We start from the raw sequence: 23,487 nt of genomic DNA on the forward strand, positions 1-23,487 counted from the left end.
TGGCTTACCCTGGTAAGTCCTTTCCCCCAACATTATTGAGTGCCAGTATTGAGGGGAACAGCCACAGGTGTTCCCTGCACTGCCTGCCGGTTTCCTTTCTGTCACCTGACCTGACTTCCCAAAGCCTGTCCACCATCTACAAGACTCAAGTTGGGAGTATAAAGGTGTACTCCTGACTTGCCTGGATGGGTGCAACTCTACTAGCACTCAAGAAACTTGACACAATCCAGGACAAAGTAGCCCACTTGATTATACCACATACACAAGCATCCACTTCCTCCACAGCCACTGCTCAGTATCTACAAGGTGCAGAAATTCACCGAAGACCCTTCAACAACAACTTTCAATCTCATGACCATTTCCATCCAGAAGGACAAGGGCAGCAGTTACATTGGAACACCACACCTGGAAATTCTCCTGCAAGCCACTCACAATCCTGACTTGGAAATGTATCACTTTTCCTTCACTGTCTCTGGATCAAAATCCTAGCATTGCAGCACATGGGGGGGTTCGGTAGTTCAAGAAGGCAGTCCACCATCTTCTGGAGACCTGGGTGTATTAGTACGTGAATCATAAAAGATTGCTGGCACAGCAAGTATTTAAGTGATGGATTGGAATTTTGTTGTTTATTGCAAGGGGAATGGAATATAAAAGTAGGGGTGCTTGGTACAGTTGTATTGGCTGCCTTATTTATAAAAGGATATAAATGTGTTAGCTGCAGTGAAGGGAAGGCTCTCTTAACTAATCCCTTGAATGAGGAATTTATATGAAACTACTAAATAGGAACAGAAGTCAACTGTTTGGATCCTTGAGCCCTGTCCACCATTCAATAACATAATGGCCGATATGTTTGTATTTCAAATTCCACATTCCCATTTGCCCCTGATAATCTTCATCTCTTGTTAGGTAAGTAAATCAATCAATATCTTTTAAATTTATTTACTGACCTGCCTCCATTGCCTTCTGAGGCAGAAAGTTCCAAAGTTGCATGATCCTTTGAGAGAAATAAATTCTCCTCATCTCTGTTCTTAAAGCGTCACTCTGAATTTGAAAATAGTGCCTCCTAATTTTAGACTCAGCCACAAAGAGGGGACATCTGTTCCACATTCATCTTGTTGAGACCTCTCAGGATCTTATGCACTTCATCCATTTCTTTTTATTTTGTTCATTCACAAAATGTAGGTTTCTTTGGCTGGGCCAACATTTATTGTCCATTCCTAATTGCCCTTGAAAAGGTGTTGGTTAACTGCTTTCTTGACCAGCTGCAGTCCTCATGCTGTAGGTTCACCTGTTAGGCTGTTAGGGATTGAGTTCCAAGGATGGATTTTAACCCAGCGATGGTGAAGAAACAACAATAAATTTCCACACCTGGATGGTGTGTGGCTTGGCAAGGAACCTGCAGATGATGGTTCTCCCTGTTGCTCTTAACAGCCTCAACTGTTTTACTCACATCTCCTCCCTTTTTGTCAACAGCATAAACACTATCAATTTCCAGCTCCTTTAGCTTCCAAAGAAGGCACATATCAGACTCGAAAATGAACTCTTTCTCTCTCCACAGATGCTGCCAGACATGCTGAGTTTCTCCACCACTTTGTTTTTATTTACTCACCACAGAATTCCTAGCCCCTTTAGAATTCAATAATGGCAATGTCAATAAAGGTCAACGGGAGATGGCTGGATTCTTTCATCAGAGATTGTCATTGCTATGCACTTGTGTGAATGTTACTTGCTGTTTATCAGTCCAAGCCTGGATATTGTCCTCATCTTCATGCATTTGGACATGAACTCCTTCAGCATCCAAAGAGTTGCAAATGGTGTGCACATTGTGTAATTATTAGCCAACATCTTAATTTTGACCTTATGATGCAGGTAAAATCATTAATGAAGCAGCTTAACATGGTTGACCTTGGGCACTGCCCTATTGGCGTTTGGATGACTGACCTCCAACACTCACAACCATCTTCCTCTGCCTCCATGACTCTAAACACACAGGATTTTCCATTGATTGCCATTGACCCTAGTTTTACTAGGGCTCTTTACACTTGGTCAGGCAACTACTCTAATCCCACCTCTGGAGTTTAGCTCTTTTGTCCATGTTCGGACTAAGATTGTAATGAGATCAGTAGCTGAGTGTCTCTGGTGGAACCCTGACTGGGCATCATTGAGCAGGCTACTGCTGTTCTATTTGATAGGACTTTTGACAACCCCTTCCTTTACTTTGCAGATGTTGGAGAGTGCATTGTTGCAGCTCTGCTGTGTTTGCTGTTGCTGCATTTTTCAGGATCATTGTTATGGGAATTTAGGAAGAAAATATGACGAGGAAAAAGCAGCAGAGGAGGGGAAAGTGAAAGAACTGTCAAGGGCTAGGGAAGAGTAGTAAATGCAGTCATATTGCAGATATTCTGGATAGAGTACAGACTGAGAAAATGCAGTGTTTTTGCATGCAGAGGCAGATAGTTGTGAGTGCATAACTCAACCATATTGGATATATAGGTAGCAGGAAGCATTAGCACTGAGAAGAAGCTGATTGGGTATTGAGTGAAATCAGAAACTGTTGGTTATGAATATAAATACAAACATATAATTACAAACGCACCAGAAAATCCTAAATCCCAAAGCAGACAGTGCCCACAACACTCACGTTAGATAGAATAGGGATGTGGCCAGTCTGCTGAACATGGCTGGTTTGACACAGTTTATCAAGTCATTTGGGAGGGAGTGGAGGGGTGTTAATCATGGCAGAGTAGGTGGGAGATTAAACTTGGTGAGGGGGGAGCGGAATGGAATTCATCATGCCTCGAGTGGTTTAGCACAGTGCGTGTGTTGGAGGAGTTTAATCATGGCATGGTACCACCCCTACTCTGTTTCTCTTATGCACGCTACTCAATATTTTGAAGCTCAGGTGCTTATGGCACATCTTCTGAACTGTACCAATAAGCTGCAGATCGCCAGTGGGCTGTATTGGTAATGCTAAGATTTAAACTATCCCAGTGACCTTGCATTGCATTAATGGTAAAGCAGTACCTGACAGAGCAGAATGCACAATGTACCTGTACCTTGTTGTTCAGGAAAATTTTGTGGAATTGGACTCGATGAGTATGGGTGACAGAATGTGTACACTGTTTACTGGCTGGAGAATATGACCTTGTACAAGTGTGTTTTTCAGTTTTCACTTGTCATTTGACACATGTTATTACAGAGATGACCTGAATTATTTGTGTTTTAATTGGACACATTTCCCTTCACAGGAGATCAGCAAAGTCAAGGAGTCGGAGCCCGGTGTACTCAAGACATTCACGATCACGCAGTAAACACAGGCAATCCCGATCACGAAGCCGACATTCAAGTATTTCACCAAGCAGGTTTACCCTCAAGTCAAGCCTTGGTGCTGAGCTGAGCAAAACTAAAAGGGCAAGAGCTGCTGTGGCTGCCAAATCCAGCACAAAAGACTCAAAAGATCCGAAAGGTTCAGTTGCTACTCTTTGTAAAACAAGCGCTCACAGTGCTGGTTCCAGCAGTACAGCGCCTACAACGCCACTTAAAGATATAAAAAAATTGACTAAAATAGTAAAAAGTGAGAAGCCACCTTCACCTATTGAAACCTCAAATACGGTGATTGTGAAGATAGAGGAAGATGTTGCTGAGGAGATAATTTCAGAGACAAAAATAAAGACTGAAATGCTGGAGAATAGCCCAGTACTCTCCCCATTGGCATTAAGAGAGTCTAAATCGCCAATGGTGAAATGTGAAGTGGGAACACCAAAAGAGAAGAGTCTACCGCCTTTACCAAATGAAAGCAATCTGGATAAACCTCCACTTCCTCCTTCAGGTTCTGCTCCACCACCATTACCTCCACCATCTCCCCCTGTAACACTGCCTCCAGCCCCAGTACAACCACCACCTCCCCTACCATTAGTGACTCTGCACCAGTCTCAGCCTCCTCCAGAGATTCCGATTGAACCACCACCACCAACAGCTACAGTGCATCTACCACAGCTCCCAGTACCCTTGTCGTTACCATTGCCACCAGTACTGATGTCTGTACCAATCTTGACCCACCCACCAACTATCCCTCAACAACCACCATCAAGGACCACAGTATTGGGCAGTGCGCTCCCCATGCCACCCATGCTGAACTCAGTAATGCCCTTACTGACTTCAACATTGCCACCCCTGCCATTGCCTCCACTCCTTCCTGGGGAAGATGATATCGAAAGGTAAGGAATGTGTTAAGTGTGTACATGAAAATTTTATGATTCAGTGTGTGATGTACCTATTAGAGAAGGTGCAAAACTTGACCTAGTCTTGGAAAATAAGAAGGAAGCAAATGTCAGGTATAGACAGCGGAGCTTCAATGAATCACAAGAAGAGTATGAAGGCAGTTGGGGTGTACTAAAGAGGGAAATCAGGAGGGCAAAAAGGGGACATGAAATAGGTTTAGCTAATATGGTTAAGGAGAATCCAAAGGGGTTTTATAAATACGCTAAGGACAAAAAGGTAACTAGAGAGAGAATAGGGCCCTTAAAGATCAGCAAGGCCAGCTACGTGTGGAACCACAGGGGATGGGGGAAGACTAAACGCGTATTTTGCATTAGTGTTTACTGTGGAGAAGGACATGGAAGATATAGAATGTGGGGAAATAAATAGCAACATCTTGAAAAATGTCCATATTACAGAAGAGGAGATGCAGCATGTTTTAAAATGCATAAAGATGGATAAATCCCTGGACCTGATCAGGTGTACCCTCGAACTCTGTAGGAAGCTAGGGAAGTAATTGCTGAGCCCCTTGCCGAGATGTTTGTATCATTGATAGTCACAGCTGAGGTGCCAGAAGACTGCAGGTTGGCTAACATGGTGCCACTATTTTAGAAAGGTGGTAAGGAAAGAGGGAACTATAGATTGTGAGCCTGACATTGATGGTGGGCAAGTTGTTGGAGGGAATCCTGAGTGACAGGATTAACATTTTTGGAAAAGCAAGAACTGGTTAGGAATAATCAACATGTGCCTTGGAAATCTTGTGTCACTCACTTGATTAAGGTTTTTGAAGAAGTAGTGAAGGGGATTGCTGAGGGCAGAGTGGTGGATGTGATCTATATGGACTTTAGTAAGGTGTTTGACAAGGTTCCTCAAGGTACACTAGTTAGCAAGGTTAGTTTATATGGAATACAGGGAAATCGAGCCATTTGGATACAGAAAGGACATGAAGGTAAAAGGTGAGGGTGGAGCATTGCTGTTTGTACTGGAGGCCTGTGACCAGCGGTGTGCCGCAAGGATCAATGCTGGGTCCACTGCTTTTTGTCATTATGTAAATGATTTAGATATGAACATAGGAGATATGGTTAGTAAGTTTGCAAATTGGAAGTGTAGTGGTCAGTGAAGAAGTTTACCTCAGAGTACAATGGGATCTTGATCAGATGAGCCAATGGCCAGTGAGTAGCAGATGGAGTTTAGTGTAGATAAATGTGAGATGCTGCATTTTGGAAAGACAAATCAGGCAGGACTTAAATATTTAATGGTACTGTCCTGGGGAATGTTGCTGAACAAAGAGATCTTGGAGTGCAGGTGCATAGTTCCTTGAAAGTGGAGTCGCAGGTGGATAGGATAGTGAAGAACACATTTGGTTTGCTTGCCATTATTGATCAATGAATATAGGGTTGGGAGGTCATATTGCAGGACATTGGTTAGACCACTTTTCAAATATTGTGTGTAATTCTGGTCTCCCTGCTTACAGGATGTTGTGAAACTTGAAAGGGTTCGGAAAAGATTTAAGGATGTTGCCAGGGTTGGAATGTTTAAGCCATAGGGAAAGGCTGAATAGGCTGGGGCTATTTTCCCTGGAGCATTGGAGGTTGAGGAGTGATCTAAAAAAGGTTTATAAAATCATAAGTGGCATGGACAGGGTAAATAAACAAGGTCTTTTCCCTGGGATGGGGGAGTCCAAAACTAGAGGGTTTAGGTTTAAGCTGAAAGGCAAAGATTTAAAAGGGACCAAAGGGACAACTTTTTCACGCAGAGGGTGGTGCATGTATGTAATGAGCTACCAGAGGAAGTGGTGGATGTTGGCACAATTCCAAGATAGTTCCTCACTCTGTGTCTGTCACCCACAAGTGCAAAACATGTTCTTTTCTGGAAAATCTCCAGGATGGTCTATACAGAATTCAGGAATGAAATTATCTGTCACACCCAAGATTATGATACGCATAGACTGGGAATGATGTGGATGCATTCTGGATTAGTGGTGCTGGAAGAGCACAGCAGTTCAGGCAGCATCCGAGGAGCAGTAAAATCAACGTTTCAGGCAAAAGCCCTTCATCAGGAATAAAGGCAGAGAGCCTGAAGCGTGGAGAGATAAGCTAGAGGAGGGTGGGGGTGGAGAGAAAGTAGCATAGAGTACAATAGGTGAGTGGGGGGGAGGGCGGGATGAAGGTGATAGGTTAGGGGCGGGGGGAGGGTGGAGTGGATAAGTGGAAAAGAAGATAGGCAGGTAGGACACGTCATGGGGACAGTGCTGAGCTGGAAGTTTGGAACTAGGGTGAGGTGGGTGGGGGAAGGAGAAATGAGGAAAATGTTGAAATCCACATTGATGCCCTGGGGTTGAAGTGTTCTGAGGCGGAAGATGAGGCATTCTTCCTCCAGATGTGGATGCATGTCTGGTATAATCGTTAGCTTCTGTATCAGCTTTGTGAAGGATCTAGCTACCTCTCATCATTCCAGATTATAATTGCAACAGTAATTTTGTGGTTATGCAAGTTCATATTTGCTCTGAAAACTTGAGCGTAATTATTTGAAGATTGGTCAGGATGGTTGCACTGCTGATGTGGCATTGACTGGTCTCCATTATGACTGAACCTCACCTGAGGAGCTCATCAACCCTCTGGAGATGCTCCATTGCACAAGTACAGCACAAGTTGAACTTCTGAGTTCCGAGAAAGAGTCACTGGACCCAAAACGTTAACTCTGATTTCTCTCCACAGATGCTGCCAGACTTGCTGAGCGTTTCCAGCAATTTCTGTTTTTGTTACAAGTTGACCTTTGACTGGTCTAATGTGGAAGGTGTATCTCTGACCCAGACTTGAATGTTAAATTAAGTTGTGATTCATCCTGTTTCTTCCTTGTTTCTAGAATAGCCATGGTGTGGTGCTGTTCTTGTTGGACTAGAGTGAACAAAATCAGAAGTCTCACGACACCAGGTTATAGTCCCAACAGGTTTATTTAAAATCGCAAGCTTTCAGAGTGCTGCTCCTTCATCAGGCTCCTTCTTCTCCTGATGAAGGGGCAATGCTCTGAAAGCTTGTACTTCCAAATAAACCTGTTGGACTTTTAACCTGGTGTCAAGTGACTTCTCATTTTGTTTCTTGAAGGAATTAGGTATTTATTAGCATGTTGTTCTGTTCGCTGAGCTGGGAATTTGTGTTGCAGACGTTTCGTCCCCTGTCTAGGTGACATCCTCAGTGCATGAGTGCAGTGGATTGGTCAGTCACTTTATAATGAGCAGCCTGAAACCAGCAAGTAAATCCAGAAAAGGCAGCCAACAGCCATTGTTTGTTGCATGCTGAGATATGAGAGAGCAGAAATCATCAGTCAGTCAGGAAGAGTGTGTAACTATTGGTCCCAAAATTGCTTGTGTGTTTATGAAAGGATTTAACTTTGTAACTGAAATTCTTGAGTTCTTAAGGGAAATAGGTATGTGAAAACTGTATATCAAAACAGCACCAAATTCCTCATAAGGCACAGTTACCCTTTTATTCATGTACAATCATACCTAAATGCAGAAAGTGATTATTTGTTTAGCTGTGATTAGCTACTTCCAGTACTTCATCACAGCTGCGCTTTCCTATTTGAGAACAGTGTGGAATGTGAGGCCTTCTCAATGGAGCAAATGTCCCCAAGTAGCAGTTCTAACTTAGATGGAAAAACTGCACAACTTAAACTAAGGAAGATAATCTGCAGAATCCCTGGTCCTGGGTCACTGAAAGCTAACAGGCAGTTACAACAATCAGTTAGGAAGGCAAAGAGCTTCAGTACAAGAGGATTTGAGTAAAGGAGTAAAGTTGTCTGGTGCAACTGTATAGAGTCTTAGTGGGGTTGTATCTGGAATTCTGTGCACAGTTTTGCTCTCATTGCCTAAGAAGGATATACTTGCCACATAGGGAGTGCAACATAGTCTCACCAAACTAATCCCTGCCGTGACAGGGTTATCTTAACAGGAGAGATTGAAAGGACTGGACCAGTACACTCCTGCCTTTGGAAGAATGAAAGATGATCTCACTGAAACTTACAGAATTCTTGCAGGGCTCACCAGGGTAACAAAGGAAGGAGGTTTGCCTTTCTTGGATCTGGTATGAAAGGATAGTCTCAAAATCAATGCATCTGTTTCAGACTCAGCTGAGCAGGAACTTTTCACTCGGTGGGTGGTGAATCTTTGGGAAATCTGTCTCAGAATATTGTAAAGCCTCAGTCATTGAGAATGTTCAAGACAAAGATCAATAAATTCTTAGATATCAAAAAAATCAAGGTATCTGGGGATAGTACAGGGAAATTACATTAAGGAGATGAATATTCGTGATCTCATTGAAAGTGGAGCAGTCTTGAGGGGACAAATGACCTACTTCTGGTCCTTTGGACCAAACAGAGAAAGGCCAAACACAAGCAGAGATACAGAACCTGGGTTATCGCAAGGAGCACAGGTATTGTTGATAATCTGAAAAAGTTTAGGAATTCTTTGTTCTAGTTATAAGATGCTATCAACAGTACTTTTGAGATTTTTCTGTAGTGCAGTGGATTAAAATTAATGTTTTTCCTTTGTTCTAGACATCGTACAAGGTGATCGCAAATGATCCTAAATAGTTTTTTAAATTATTTTTCTCTGTCAAGGAATAAATGGCAGGAGCAGCCCAGTGAATGAAAGGCATTCTCTGAAGCACCTTTACCAACATCTGGCACTCCTGCAATACCATGTCACCTCACACTCCATGATTGCATCTATACCTTGCTGCTTTCCCACCACCACCCACATGGTTTTCATTGCTGTAATACTGTTTCCATTTCAGTCCGAAGGAGATCCAGCCTGTAAAATCTACCAAGAAAGACAGAGACCAAAGAACACGGCATTTACTAGCAGACCTCCCGCTCCCACCGGAACTTCCTGGAACAGATCCCTCGCCACCAGCTTCCCCTGAGCAGAAGACACCACCTCCATCTCAACCGATCCTTAAAAAAAGACCTAAGTAAGAATTTTGGAGAAACTAGCAATTTAGTTAAATATCTCAGGTGATCGTGGGCTTAATGTCTGCTGTGTCTGCTGAAAGGAATGCTCTAGAGTTTATTGCTCAGGCAGCCATCAGTTTGATTCTTTTGGATTCAGTCTTAAAGGTCAATATGACATTGTCCAGAAGGAGGCTGTTGTTGTGAATCAAACTGTGATACCGGCCTGATCTGTGTAGCATTTCGCAAAAATATTGGAGTTTGGTTGCCAGGAGAAGATTGCAGAAACACTATATGGGTGGACAAATGTCGTCCTGACCTCTTCACCTCTTTTCTATCGACTGCAGTCACCCAGCTGCTGAAAACCATTCACTCCTATTGTAACGCATCTTGAATAACCGCAGTACAATATAGCCTTGAAAATCAGTGTAGTCCTGCCACCCAGTGAGAATGAGTGTCTATACACAATGGGACCTGTACCTCAGTGAGTGTATGTGTGAGAGCCGTACCCCAGTGACAGCCATTGTGTGTAGGATCCATACCTCAGTGACATTCGGTATGTATGGGACCTGTACCCCAGCGAGAATGAGTGTGTGTGGGAGCCATACCCCAATGAAAGTCATTGTGTGTAGGATCTATACCCCAGTGAGAGTCGGTGAGTATGGGACCTGTACCCCAGTGAAAAATAAATACAATAACCTGAAATGAAGTGGAAATAATATTGGACGTGCTGCTTTCATGTGAGGGTTTGGTTAGTTTCTGTTGCCACTCACACTTTAAACTTTACTTTAAGGATCTGTTGTCCTCGCTATGGTGAGAAAAAGGAGACTGAGAGTGACTGGGGCAAACGGTGTGTGGATAAATTTGACATAATTGGAATTACTGGTGAAGGAACATATGGGCAAGTTTACAAAGCAAAGGATAAGGACACAGGTAATTGATGCTTCAAAAACCAGTGCTTTTCACCACCCAAAGCCACAGAGTATTATGTTTCATGGGCAAGTTTTGATTTCAGTGTTCCAAGATTTGAGATTTCGTCTTCTGTGTTTGCTGGGTGGAAAATAACATCTCAGTATTATGTGGTAATACTATAATCATTTATGCTATTTACAGCCATTTGCTGCAATCAAAGTCATCTATCCTTCGCTTTTGCAATTTTTTTTGTAGAACATCTCATGCCACTGCACTGGGACAGGAAGTCAGACCTTGTGACAACATCATTCTTTGTCTAGAAATGGAAAGTTAGCTCCCACTGCATCTGTGGGCACATTCACATTGGAGCCAATGATAATAGATTCTAAGCAGTCAGTGTGATTGAAATTAAGGTGCAAGTTCTTTCTGTGGAGAGGGTTTATTGGCTTCTTCAGTCTTACCCCTCTCATTTCACAGTGTCACAGATCCTCCTATTCCAAATGGATTTTTTAAAATCACCCTGCTCAGAGATATAATGAAACACATCTGGAGCAAGTGGGATTTGAATCTGGGCTTCTTGGCTCAGAGGTAGGTACACTATCACTGTGCCGCAAGAGCCCTCTCCTTACCTTATCCAAATACATTCAGGCAATTAATATCCACTCCTGTTTCTCTTTCTTTTAAAATGGCATTAGCAAACATAAAAATACAATTATCCAGACATCTACAACTGATGTCATATTTGTGCACCTGTTTGAACCACGGTACAGTTATGGTACAGAAGGGTCTTTCATCTCATTGTGTCTGCGCTGACAGAATAAGTTAGCTGTCTATTCCAATCCCACTTTCCAGCATCTGATCTAAATCTTACAGCTAATGGCATTTCAGGGAAACAAGTTTTCATGTCCACTCCATCCTAGTCCCTCATTATTTTGCACACCTCATTTAAGTCACTCCTCAGCCATTTATGATCTAATTTACTTGTGATCCACAGCATTCTTCTTCTATACAGTGTACTTTGTCTACGCTAGATTGACCCCTGTGTTCTCACTTCAAGGTACCAGCAATCTTCAAGCTTCAAAATGGGGTCACAGTGGGTAAAAAGTTGGCAGGCACTACATAAAGACTATTCTTGCCTCATCACTGCTAGTCAAATAATGGAAACTTGATTTTTTGGTAGGTGAGATGGTTGCCCTTAAAAAGGTCCGACTGGATAATGAAAAGGAGGGATTTCCCATCACGGCCATTCGAGAGATCAAGATCCTTCGTCAGCTCAACCATACCAGCGTGGTCAACATGAAGGAGATTGTGACTGACAAACAAGATGCACTGGACTTCAAAAAAGATAAAGGTACGATGGAGATTATCATGAACTGGTATTTCAAAGGATATGCATGCAACCAAAAAATGTTGATTATCGATTTTTTACTTCCAAATTACTTGCAATTCAGTTAACTCCAGTTTGTTACTCTTTAGCTTATACATAAGAAATATAAAGAGTAGGTTATCCATTTCTTGGATACTGCTCCATCATTTAACAAGATCCTGCTTGACTGGGCGCCTCCTAGCAGAGCGCTTTAGGGAACATCTCCGAGACACCCGCTCCAATCAACCAAACCGCCCCGTGGCCCAACATTTCAACTCCCCCTCCCACTCTGCCGAGGACATGGAGGTCCTGGGCCTCCTTCACCGCCGCTCCCTCACCACCAGACGCCTGGAGGAAGAATGCCGCATCTTCTGCCTCAGAACACTTCAACCCCAGGGCATCAATGTGGACTTCAACAGCTTCCTCATTTCCCCTTCCCCCACCTCATCCTAGTTTCAAACTTCCAGCTCCACACTGTCCCCTTGATTTGTCCGGACTTGTCTGGCCTGCCTAGCTCCTTTTCCACCTATCCACTCCACCCTCTCCTCCCTGACCTATCACCTTCATCTCCTCCCCCACTCACCTATTGTATTCTATGCTACTTTCTCCCGAACCCCAACCTTCTCTAGCTTATCTCTCCACGCTTCAGGATCTCTGCCTTTATTCCTGATGAAGGGCTTTTGCCCGAAACATCGATTTTGCTGCTCGTCGGATGCTGCCTGAATTGCTGTGCTCTTCCAGCACCACTGATCCAGAACTTGCTTGACCAAAGCCCACTTGCCTACATTTTCCCTTGATTTCTTACAAACAAAAATCTATCAATTTCAGTATTGCATATACTGAACAATTCTAATTTTCAGCTCTCTTTTATAGAGAATTCCAAAGATTCACAATGGTCTGAGTGATTCCTGTTTCAGATATGTAGTGCATTGATCATTATCATTGCATTTCTGTGTTTTAATTTGGGTTGTAGCTGCTCAGATGTCCTCAATAGAATCTCATTCTTTGTTCTGTTTATGTTTTTTGTTATTACATAGATGAGAAGCACTGGATTCTTCCCACCTATTCCATATTTTCCCACTGGTACAAGGAAGGACCCTTAATCTATCTTATTTCTGACTGTACTGGCCATTATCACAGCATCTTTTCGATCCTAGCTTGAATAGCCTCTTGTAACATGGAGTTGTGTACAGTTCGCTGAACCACACTGCTGACTTTACCCTCACCTACACAGGCAGCAAGAACCTATTGATTGTTGGTTAATGATAAAGGTTGAAACTCCTCCAGCACGGGCTTCTCTTACCAATAATTCACCCTCAACTGAAGTCGGATTCAAAGATCTATAGTTTCTCAGTCTCTCCTTGCAACCTTCCTTAAACAAAGGCCACAACATTAGCCACCCTCATTTCTGGGGCAGTTGAGTTCCACTAGCAGCAAGAAAAGAGCGAGTTCCATTTCTGATGGAATTAAGACAACACTGGAAGAACCCCTGATCTGCTGTGGTCACTGATTCAATATGTAGCTGAGCTGAGGTTTACTGATGTGATCTGAACAATTGACACTTGCCAGTATGGGAATTCTTAGTTCTGCATTGTGGTGTTAACTTAGATAGTGGTCTCTAGATGATGAATTATATTTAAATCTTCAATAATAGACCTATGGAAATGAGTGATTCTAATTGAGCCAAGCTAACAATTAACAGTCTGCATTTTAAAACTTCAATAAATAATTGCAAATCCAAACTAAGTTATGTAAGTAATTTTCTGGAATGCTTCCCTGTTGTGGGTGAATGATGACAATAACCATTTTCTCACTTGTGTTGTCTCCATCCCAATTCAAACAGGAGCTTTCTATCTGGTCTTCGAGTACATGGATCACGATTTGATGGGTTTACTGGAGTCGGGGTTGGTGCATTTCACTGATGACCACATCAGATCTTTCATGCGGCAACTGATGGATGGATTAGATTACTGTCATAAAAAGAACTTTCTGCATCGTGACATTAAATGCTCCAACATTCTCCTCAACAACAGGTATGTAAATGACGAGCAAATAGAGGATGGAGTTGTTTTGTTAATAGCAGGATATTGATTGGTGGGAAAGTTTTATTTAGGTGGGGGTTGTGAGAGGGTAAGTAAGGGGACTTGCATCTATCTCTTTGATTGTTTGCTTGATCCAGCATGATTCTTCTGGGGTGAGATAGTTAGTTTAGGTGGTGGTTTTGTTTGTGGGGAAATTTTATGTGGAAACTGCGGTCTCAATAAGTGTTCCTTTTATCCAGTGGACAGATCAAGCTGGCAGATTTTGGTTTGGCACGATTGTACAACTCGGAGGAGAGGTACGTTTCATAAATGGTATAATACTCAGTATGTGTATGCTCCCAGTTATTGGAGCCAACAGGTAGCACCTGCTCACTGTTGACCAGTTTGGGATCCACCAGGGCCACTCAGCTCCTGCTCTCATTACAGCCTTTGTTCAAACATGGATAAAAGAGCTGAGTTCTAGAGCTGAGGTGAGAGTGACAGCCCTTGACATCAAGACTGCATTTGACCAAGTGTGGCACAAAGGATTCCTAGCAAAACTGGAATCAATGGGTATTGGGGTCAAACTCTCAGCTAGTTAGAGTCATACCTGACACTTAAGATATTTGTGCTTGTTGAAGGTCAGTCACCTCAGCTCCAGGACATCGCTTTAGGAGTTCCTCAAGGTAGTGTCTTAGGCCCAACCATCTTCAGCCCCTTCATCAATGACTTACCCTCCATCATAATGTCAGAAGTGGGGATGTTCGATCATGATTGATGTTGAACATTGTGCACGTGACTCCTCAGGTACTGAAGCAATTCATGTTCAAATGCCAGGCTTAGGCTGACAGATGACAAGTAAAATTCACACCAGACAAATGTTAGGCAATGACCATCTCTATTAAGAGACAATCTAACCACTGTCACTTGACATTAGTGCTGTTGCCATCACTGAATCCTCCACAATCAACATCCTTGGGGTTACCATTGACCAGAAACTTAATTGGACTTGCCACATAACCACATTGGCTATAAGAACAGGCCAAAAGTTAGGAAAACTGAGGCAAATAACTCACCTCTTAATGCCCAAAACCTGTCCGCATCTACAAGGCACAAGTCAGAAGTAAGGTGGAGTAGCCCCCACTTGCCTGAATGGGTGCAGCTACAACTACACTCAAGAAGCTTGACACCATCTAGGACAAAGCAGTCCACTGGATTGGTGTCACATCAACAAGCATCCACTCCTTGTACCAATGATCAGTAGCAGCAGTGCATACTATCCACAAGAAATCCACCAAAGATCCTTAGATAGCGCCTTCCAAACCCATGACCACTTCCATCTAGAAGTACAAGGATAGTTGATACATTGAACAACACCACCTGCAAATTCCCCTCCAAGCCACTCACCATCCTGGCTTGGAAGTGTATCACGTTCCTTCACCGTTGCTGGATCAACATGGACTGCAGTGGTTCAAGAAGGCAGCTCATCACCACCTTCTCAAGGGAAACTAAGGACAGGCAATAATAATGAAGAACGAATGAATAATAAAACAAATTTGCGGTACCATGGTTTGTGAGACACTAGGGCCAAATATGTAGATCTCTTCTTATGTTACTTTGTGAAGACAGAGGTTTTTTTTTATTTATCAGAGAGTATGGACATCACTGACCGGGGCTGGCATCTTTTTCCTGTCCCTAATTACCTTTGAGAAGGTGGTGGTAAATTGCCTTCACGAACCACTGCAGTCCACTTAATTTCGGCTCACTATTAGGGAGAGAGTTCTAGAAGTGCTATCAAAGGAGCCTTGGTGAGTTCTTGCACTGCGTCTTATTTGTGGTACACATTGCTCTCTTTCCAAGCCTGCAGCATTTGCCATTTAGATGGACAAGGGGAGCAGTTACAAGTGAATGGCATTACCTGCACATTCCCCTCCAAGCTACTCACCACCTGACTTGGAAATATATTTGCCATTATTTCACTATTGCAGGGTCAAAATCCCAGAACCTTTTTGCTGACAGCACTTTGTGGTATCCCTACACTTGAAGGACTGCAACAGTCTAAGATGATGACTCACCACTACCTTCTCCACAGTGCTGGCATGACAAGTGACACTTAAATCTCATGAATGAATAGAAAAACATAACTAAGATTTTGGAAAATTGTCTTCTATGGTTTCTTGTACCATTTGTGCCTGAAATTGTGTGGAGAATAACCTTTGCTCCTTCTTTGAAGGACAAAACCTAAAGTTAGGAACTGGGCCTCAGCAAATGAAATAGAATACAGTGTGATAATTGCTGCTCACTTACTTATTTATAGAAATCATAACCAGTATGATTTTACCAGTCCCTGTAAACTAAACATTGGGATTGATTCAGGCAGATTCACAGTAACATCCGCTTCATGTCAGAACTCTCATACTCCACAGAGAAACAGTATAGACTGTCTGCAGGCAAGGAAGCAATGCAGACCCAAGGGGTGATCATGCAAGTGAGGCATTCAGGGAAACTTCATTTTAAACAGCAAATGCTCTGAGTCTGTTAGAAATTAAAATCTCTCTGTGTTAAACCTGTGAGATCCAAGGTTTTTGCCATGTCGCCTGAATTCTTACACTAAAAAGCCTACAAGGCATTAATTGGTTTGATCCTGACTGGAACATTTAGTGGAGTTGACTAACACACCACTGTAATTCCTGGACAGTACAGTGCTTCACTTGCATTCAATTTGTGCTCAGGTTATACTCGATTGCATTCTGGTTGTGCTCAGATTATAATCCATTTTTGGTGATGAGCATTGCACTGTGGTCTCTTTGTACTTTGTGGCGTCAGCATTAATGTAAAATTTGATGCATTGTTCAGAGTGACACGCTACATTTTTGTTCCCTAGCCGTCCATACACTAACAAAGTTATCACGCTCTGGTATCGCCCACCAGAACTGCTGCTAGGGGAGGAGAGATATTCACCAGCTATTGATGTTTGGAGCTGTGGGTAAGTGGAAGGTTTGTGGTACTGAAGATTAAGTATGTCACTGGCACAAACGCTTAATTGCTTTTGTTCAGAATATTTTCGTTTGTGGCTTAGAAAGGAAGATAGGTACAAGAGTAGGTCATTTAAACCCTCGAGCCTGTTTTGCCATTCAATGAGATCTCGACTGATCTGTGGCCTAACTCCGCATACCTGCCTTTAGCCCATATTCCTTAATACCTTTGCATAATAAAAAATATTTATTTCAGATTTAAAATACTGATTCCAAACATCTGCCACCCTTTGTATTTTGAAGTGCTTTCTAACATCACTCCTGAACATTTTGGCCCTAATTTTGAAACTCTGCCTCCCTAGTTCTGAAATTCCCAATCAGTGGAAATAGTTTATCTTTATCTACCCTGTTTTTTCCCGCCATTAACTTGAATATTTTGATCAGATCACTTGATAATCTTCTAAATTCTAGAGAAATTAGCCTAATTTGTTTAATCTCTCCTCACAACCTTACCCTGAAATCCATGTATAATTCTTATAAACCCAAATTGTGTTCTTCCTAAGGTGTGGTGCCCACATCTGCTCACAGTACATAAGTGGGGCCTAACTAGGGTTTTGTATAACTGCATAATCTCTGTGTCATTATATTCCAGTTCTCTAGATATTAGGAGATATAAAGGCCAACATTCCAATACCTTCCATGATTATTTTCTGCACTTCTTCATGGCATTTTAAGGATCTGTGCAACTGACACCCCCCCCAAAATCTCTTCAGACATCTATTATGTTTAATGTAATGCCATCTAGAAGGTATCCTGATCTAGCCTTTGTCAGTCCAAAATGGATAACCTCACACTTGCTTACTTTGAACCCATCTGCCACAGTTCTGCCCAATTACCTAGTCTATCAATACCCCTTTTATGCTGTCATCTACGCTGTCTATAATGCCACCTTACATTGTGTTATCAGCAGATTTGGGTAAATGACTTTCTGTGCCATTATCCAAGTGGTTAAGTAAATAGTGTGAATAATTGATGTCCTAACACAGATTGTTGTGGGACACTACTGTTCACATTCCTGCTAATTTGAGTACCTATCCATTATCCCTGCTTTCTGTTATCTGCCACTCAACTATTTTCCCAGCCATGTCAGTAATTGCCCTCAATTCCATGGACTTCTACTTTAGTTAATAGTGTCATCCGTGGGACTTTATCAGACTCCTCCTGGAAGTCTATATAAACAATATACAGAGATTTTTCGCTGTCTATAACCTTAATTATCTCTTCAAAAAGTTCAGTGAGGTTTGTCATGCATGAACCTGTCATGAATCCAGGTTCATGCATGAACCTCTCCCTAATTAACTGAAAGTTTTCAGGGCTTATGCCTGAAATGTCGATTTTCCTGCTCCTCGGATGCAACCTGTCCTGCTGTGCTTTTCCAGCACCACACTCTTGACTGAAACTTTTCACTGTTTCAATTACCCTATTTTTGATTATAGACTCCCAACAATTTCCCCACGATAGATGTTAGGCAAGAGCAGTGCTATTCCTTGGTTTTTCTCTTTTGTCCTTCTTAAAAAGTGAAGTCACATGTACAATTTTCCAATCCAAAGGGATGACTCCTGTAACCTGGGAACTCTATAGTTGGGGTATCTACAATGTGCAGTCCTTCCTTTGAGACCCTCAGATAGAAACCATCAGGTCCTAGGGATTTGTCAATCTTCAGTTTCATTAATTTCCTCGTTATCAAAGTTTTAACTGCATTAATTTTATTCAATCCTTGTTCCAGTTCCACTGAGACTTACCTTGAGACTTTGGCAAATTATCCTTCTTTTCTATGAAAATACTGAGGCAAAGTAATTATCACCATGTCTGCCATTGTCATTGTCATTGACAATATCCCCACTTTCAATCTTTAGTTTGCTAACATTGCTCCTGACCAACTGCCTCCCCTTTGCAAAACTATACATTTTCTTCTTATTGATTTTGATGTCCCCTACAAGTTTCCTTTCATAATCCCTTATGGTAACACTTTTTTGTGGCCCATTGCTGATCTTTGTATCCTTCCCATTCAGCAGGATCTGTGCAGTATTTTGTATTTTTGTAAGTTCTTTCTTTTAATTTTACTTTTTCAATTTTATGCTGTCCCTTACTTCATAGAGTTCAAACCAAAATTGGAAAAGCTGTGATACTGTTTGCTACTTAAATGCAGAAGAGGCCTGAGATTTGATGTTGCAGATGATGATGATGATGAGTAAGAAATGCTGTAAAAGGAAAGGAGATTGAGAGGCTTGGAAGAGTGAACACCTGTCAGAGATCCTATGATATATAGGAAGTGACTGATGCTAGGAGGAATAACTGTAAAAAAAGATGTGAGAGAGAGTTGGGGGCAAAATAAACATCTGTAAAAGAAGCTTGAGAATGAAAAATGGAAGAGGCATAGATCATTTAATCCATTCAAATTGGGTTACATTGAGGGCTCAGCATAAAATGGTGCTGTCCTTACACAAAGGGTGAAGTCAGTCTTATTTCCTGCTTTTGTTATTATCAGAGGTTTGACGCAGTGATATTCCACAATAATAAGAAAGTTGTGGATGTTGGCAATTTCAAAGGTCAGTTGTGCTGCAGAAACTGTCTGATTGCTGTGAAGCGGAGACCTGCAAGTGATGAGTTGGTTAACTCTTGTCTGTCTGCAGATGTATCCTCGGGGAGCTCTTCACTAAAAAACCAATCTTCCAAGCCAATCAGGAGCTGGCACAACTTGAGCTTATCAGGTAAGAAGTGAATTTAAGAAGTCCTCATCGTCGTAAATAACCTTTTTTACAATTAACCAAAATGCATCACCTCACATTTGCCTGGATTGAAGTCCATCTGACACTTCTCCGCCCAACTTTCCAGCCTATCTGTATTCTTTGACAGTCCCCTATGCTTTCTGCTACTCCATGAATCTTCGTGTCATCTGCAAACTTCCTGATCATACCAACAGTGCACTCTTCCAGATCATTTATGTATATCACAAACAACTGTGGCCCCAGCACTGATCTCTGTGTGACATTTACCCTCTTGACACTGGCGGTGTGCAGCTATATAATGTTAGACCATAAGAGATAGGAGCAGAAGTAGACCATTTGGTCTGTTTAAACCTGCTCTGTCATTTAATGCAACCATGGCGAACCATGGCTAAACATGTCTTCAGTTCCATTTCCCTGACTTTATTCCCTGTCTCCTTTATTCCTTGCAGGACCACATATCTGGCTAAATATGCATTAATGGACCATCCACAGCCCCTTGGAGGAGAGAATTCCAAAGATTCAAATCACTTTCAGTGAAATAATTTCTCCTCATCTCATCCTAAATTATGAGCCCCTTATCCTAAATAACCTCTGTGTCAGAAGCTGTGAGTGGCTGTTAGAAGCCCCTTCAGAATCTTGTATGCTTCCATGATATCATTTCATTCTTCTAAATCTCAGAGAACATAGATCTAATTTACTCAGCCTCTCGTCATAGGAGCCAACTTCGTGAACTTTCACTGAACTTCACAACTTTTAATTCCTAGCTAGCTTTATATCATCAGCAAACATAGATAAATTACTCTCCATCTTTTCATCAAAGATACTAATAAACATTGCAAATAATGGTAACCCAGAACTGATCCATTTGACATCCAGTGGTCACAATGTGCTAATTTGAATATGCCAGGTTTGTCAATACAATTTGCTTCCTGTCCATTATCACTCCTAATATATTTCCCATAATTCCCTGAGCTGGTATCTTGTGTATTAAACTTCTGTGTGATACCTTACTGAATCTGTTTTGGTAATCCAATTATACTGTATCTACTGGTTCTGTTTTAACTGCCTTACTAGTTACATTTAGAAAAATCTTGTTAAGTTTATCAACCCTGCCTGACATCCTTTTCATAAAACCATGTTGACTTTGTCAGAAATTACCGTTATTTATTTTAAATGCTTTGTCAGGACTTCCTTAAGAAATTCTAGCAATTCCCTGATGACCGACATCAATCAGGCTTATTAGCCTGTAGTTCTTTCTTTTCTCACTTCCCCCTTGAACCGTATGATTGCTAACTTCAAATTTGCTGGGATCATTTTGTAGAATCTGGGGTATTTAGAGATAACAAAAATTCGTGCATCTGCTATCTTTGCAGCAAGGTGTAGAGCATTGGGTCCTGGGGATCTATCGGATTATAATAACTCTTTAAATTACTTCAGTACCTTTTCTCAGGTGACATTAATGACCTTAAGTTAAATTCCTCACTCTTATTAAACTCGCTATTTGTAGTATGTAAGTGATAACTTCTACTGTGAAGACGGACACAATGTACTTATTCAGTATCTCTGCCATTTACTCATTCTCCATGCCAGTTTCCCCTGTCTCTGCTTCTGAAGGACCAACATTTATTTTAGCTCCTGTCCTTTTTATATACTTGCAAAATGTGTAACAACATATCCTGTAACTAGTGCAGTTACTTGTTATAATTAGGTGGGGAACTCATGCACATGCCAATTATACTGTGACAGTTGGACAATTTCTGTTGATTTCCTCAGTCACATCCAGTTGGGCATGTTTTGTCCAATAGACATTGGTCATTTCTGGCATCATTAAAAGAATGAATGATTTGTGAAAGGTTTCACTGTTTTTTATGATTGTAAATGATAAGTCTGTTACATGCTTTTGTTTTCTCAGTCGATTATGTGGCAGCCCTTGTCCTGCGGCTTGGCCTGATGTCATTAAGTTGCCATATTTTCACACAATGAAACCGAAGAAACAATATCGGAGACGGCTTCGTGAAGAGTTTTCATTGTAAGCAACAACAGTCAGTCTGACAGCAGAAGGTCATTGTAATAGATGCCATCCTGTTCTTTGGAGTGCTTAAAAGGACTGTATAGAGGGAGCTTTACTCTGTTTCTAACCCTTGTCCTGGGAGTGTTTGTTGGAGACAGAGGAGAGGGAACATGACTCTGTATCTAACCTTGTGTTATACCTATCCTGGATGTGTTTGATGGAGGCATTATAGATGGTGCTTTACACTGTACCTAACTCCATGCAGCATCTGTACTGAGAGTTTTTGATGGGGACAGCGTAGATGGACATTTACTCAATGTATCCCAGTGTTGTACATGCCCTGGGAATGTTTGTTAGAGACAGTGTGGAAGAAAGCTTTATTCTTTATTGGAGGATCATAGAATTACAGCATGTTTACAGCAGTTTAGGAGGCAATTTGACCCCTCTGTTTGTATCAGATGTCTGCAAGAGCAACTCGGCTGGACTTATTCTCCAAAGACCCAGCAAAGACTTTCTCTTCATATGCTTCTCAAATTCCTTTCTGAAATGCACAATTCAATCCACAACACACTCAAATAGTGCATTCCGGATCCTAACCGTTATTTGAGTAAAGCAATTTTCTTCATTTTCCTTTTGACATTCACTTTAAATTAGTGCCCTCTGACTCTAGACACTTCTGCCAATGAAACATGTTTGTTCTATCTGTTCTGTCTAGATTCTTACGATTTTGAACATTTGTAGCTACTCTCCTTCCTATTGTCTCCAAGGAGAACAATCCCGATTTTCCCAATCTACTTACTTAACTGAAGTCCCTCATTCCTGGAACCATTCTTGTAAATCTTTCCTCCATTCTTTCTAATGCCTGCACTTGTTTCCTTAAGTATGTGCCAAAAATTGGATACAATATAACATCTGCTACAAAGTCAGTGTCTTTTTTAACCATTCAGTATAGGTTTTATTTGTGTTTTTGTGGGGTTTTTTTGCCCCATGCCTCAGTTTATAAATCTCTGGATCCCATGTACTTACTTTAATCACTTTTCTACCTGCGCTCCCACCTTCAATGATTTGTGAACATATTCTCTCAAGTCTTTTATTTCGTAAATCTCCTTTAGAGTTGTTCCTTTTATTTTATGTTGTCTTTACTCATTCCTCATTCAAGATTTATCACTTCTCTCTTCTCAGCACAATGTTTCATCTGACAAACGTCTGTCCATTCCACCAACCTTTCCATGTCCTCTTGCCCTTTATCACTGTCCTCCCAACAGTTTACAATTCTTCCAAGTTTTGTGCCATAAACAAAGTTTTTAAGTTAAGCCTTTTACGCGCAGTCTTAGTCTTAACATATAGAGTCATAGAGTTCTACAGCATGGCAACAAACTCTTCAGTCCAACTCGTCCATGAGACCAGATATCCTAAATTTATCTAGTCCCATTTGCCACCTCATTCCATACACACACCACCATGTGCATGAAAATGATGCCCTTTAGGTCCCTTTTGAATCTTTCCCCTCTCACCTTAAACCAGTGCCCTTTAGTTTTGGGCTCCCCTACCCTGGGAAAAAGACCTTAGCTATTCACCCTATCCATGCCGTTCATGATTTTATAAACATCTGTAAGATCACTCCTTAGCCTCTGACGCTCCAGGGAAATTAGCCCCAACATAATGAGTCTCTCCCTGTAACTCAAACCCTCCAACCACGGCAACATCCTTGTTATTCTTTTCTGAACTCTTTCAAGTTTAACAACATCTTTCCTATAACAGGGAGAGCAGAATAAAATGCAGTATCCCAAAAGTGGTCTCTCCAAAGTCTTGTACAGCCACAATATGTCATCCCATCTACTATACTCAATGCACTGACCAATAAAGGCAAGTTCTTCACTACCCTGTCTACCTGTGACTCCACTTTTAAGGAATTATGAACCTACACTCCAATGTCTCTTTATTTGGCAACTCTCCCCAAGAGAAAGAGGGGACTGCAGATGCTGGAGTTCAGAGTCAAAACGTGTGGCACTGGAAAAGATCAGCTGGTCAGGCAACATCCGAGGAGCAGGAGAGTTGACGTTTCAAGCATAAAGCTCTTCATCAGGAATGTAGTGGGGGAGGGGGGCTGAGATAAAATATGCTCCCCAACCTCACCACCACCACCAAGACCAACGCATTCCTGATGAAGGGCATATGCTCAAAATATCCACTCTCCTGCTCCTTGCAA

General features: G+C 41.8%; 1 protein-coding gene across 1 annotated transcript in view; it reads left to right on the forward strand.

Annotated features, from left to right (window-relative positions):
• Window positions 1-23,487, forward strand: part of cdk12 (cyclin dependent kinase 12) — a 69,806-nt gene that overhangs the window by 25,601 nt on the left and 20,718 nt on the right. The window contains exons 2-10 of the mRNA XM_043674682.2: window positions 3,249-4,217; window positions 9,051-9,227; window positions 9,998-10,137; window positions 11,297-11,467; window positions 13,326-13,515; window positions 13,764-13,820; window positions 16,388-16,489; window positions 19,172-19,249; window positions 21,180-21,296. Of these exons, the coding sequence (XP_043530617.1) occupies window positions 3,249-4,217; window positions 9,051-9,227; window positions 9,998-10,137; window positions 11,297-11,467; window positions 13,326-13,515; window positions 13,764-13,820; window positions 16,388-16,489; window positions 19,172-19,249; window positions 21,180-21,296 (2,001 nt within the window). The remainder of the gene's footprint in view (window positions 1-3,248; window positions 4,218-9,050; window positions 9,228-9,997; window positions 10,138-11,296; window positions 11,468-13,325; window positions 13,516-13,763; window positions 13,821-16,387; window positions 16,490-19,171; window positions 19,250-21,179; window positions 21,297-23,487) is intronic.

Source organism: Chiloscyllium plagiosum, unplaced genomic scaffold (genome assembly GCF_037043375.1).
Source record: "Chiloscyllium plagiosum isolate Xiang-an unplaced genomic scaffold, Cpla_swu_hap1 HiC_scaffold_32, whole genome shotgun sequence".
NCBI classification, from domain to species: domain Eukaryota; kingdom Metazoa; phylum Chordata; class Chondrichthyes; order Orectolobiformes; family Hemiscylliidae; genus Chiloscyllium; species Chiloscyllium plagiosum.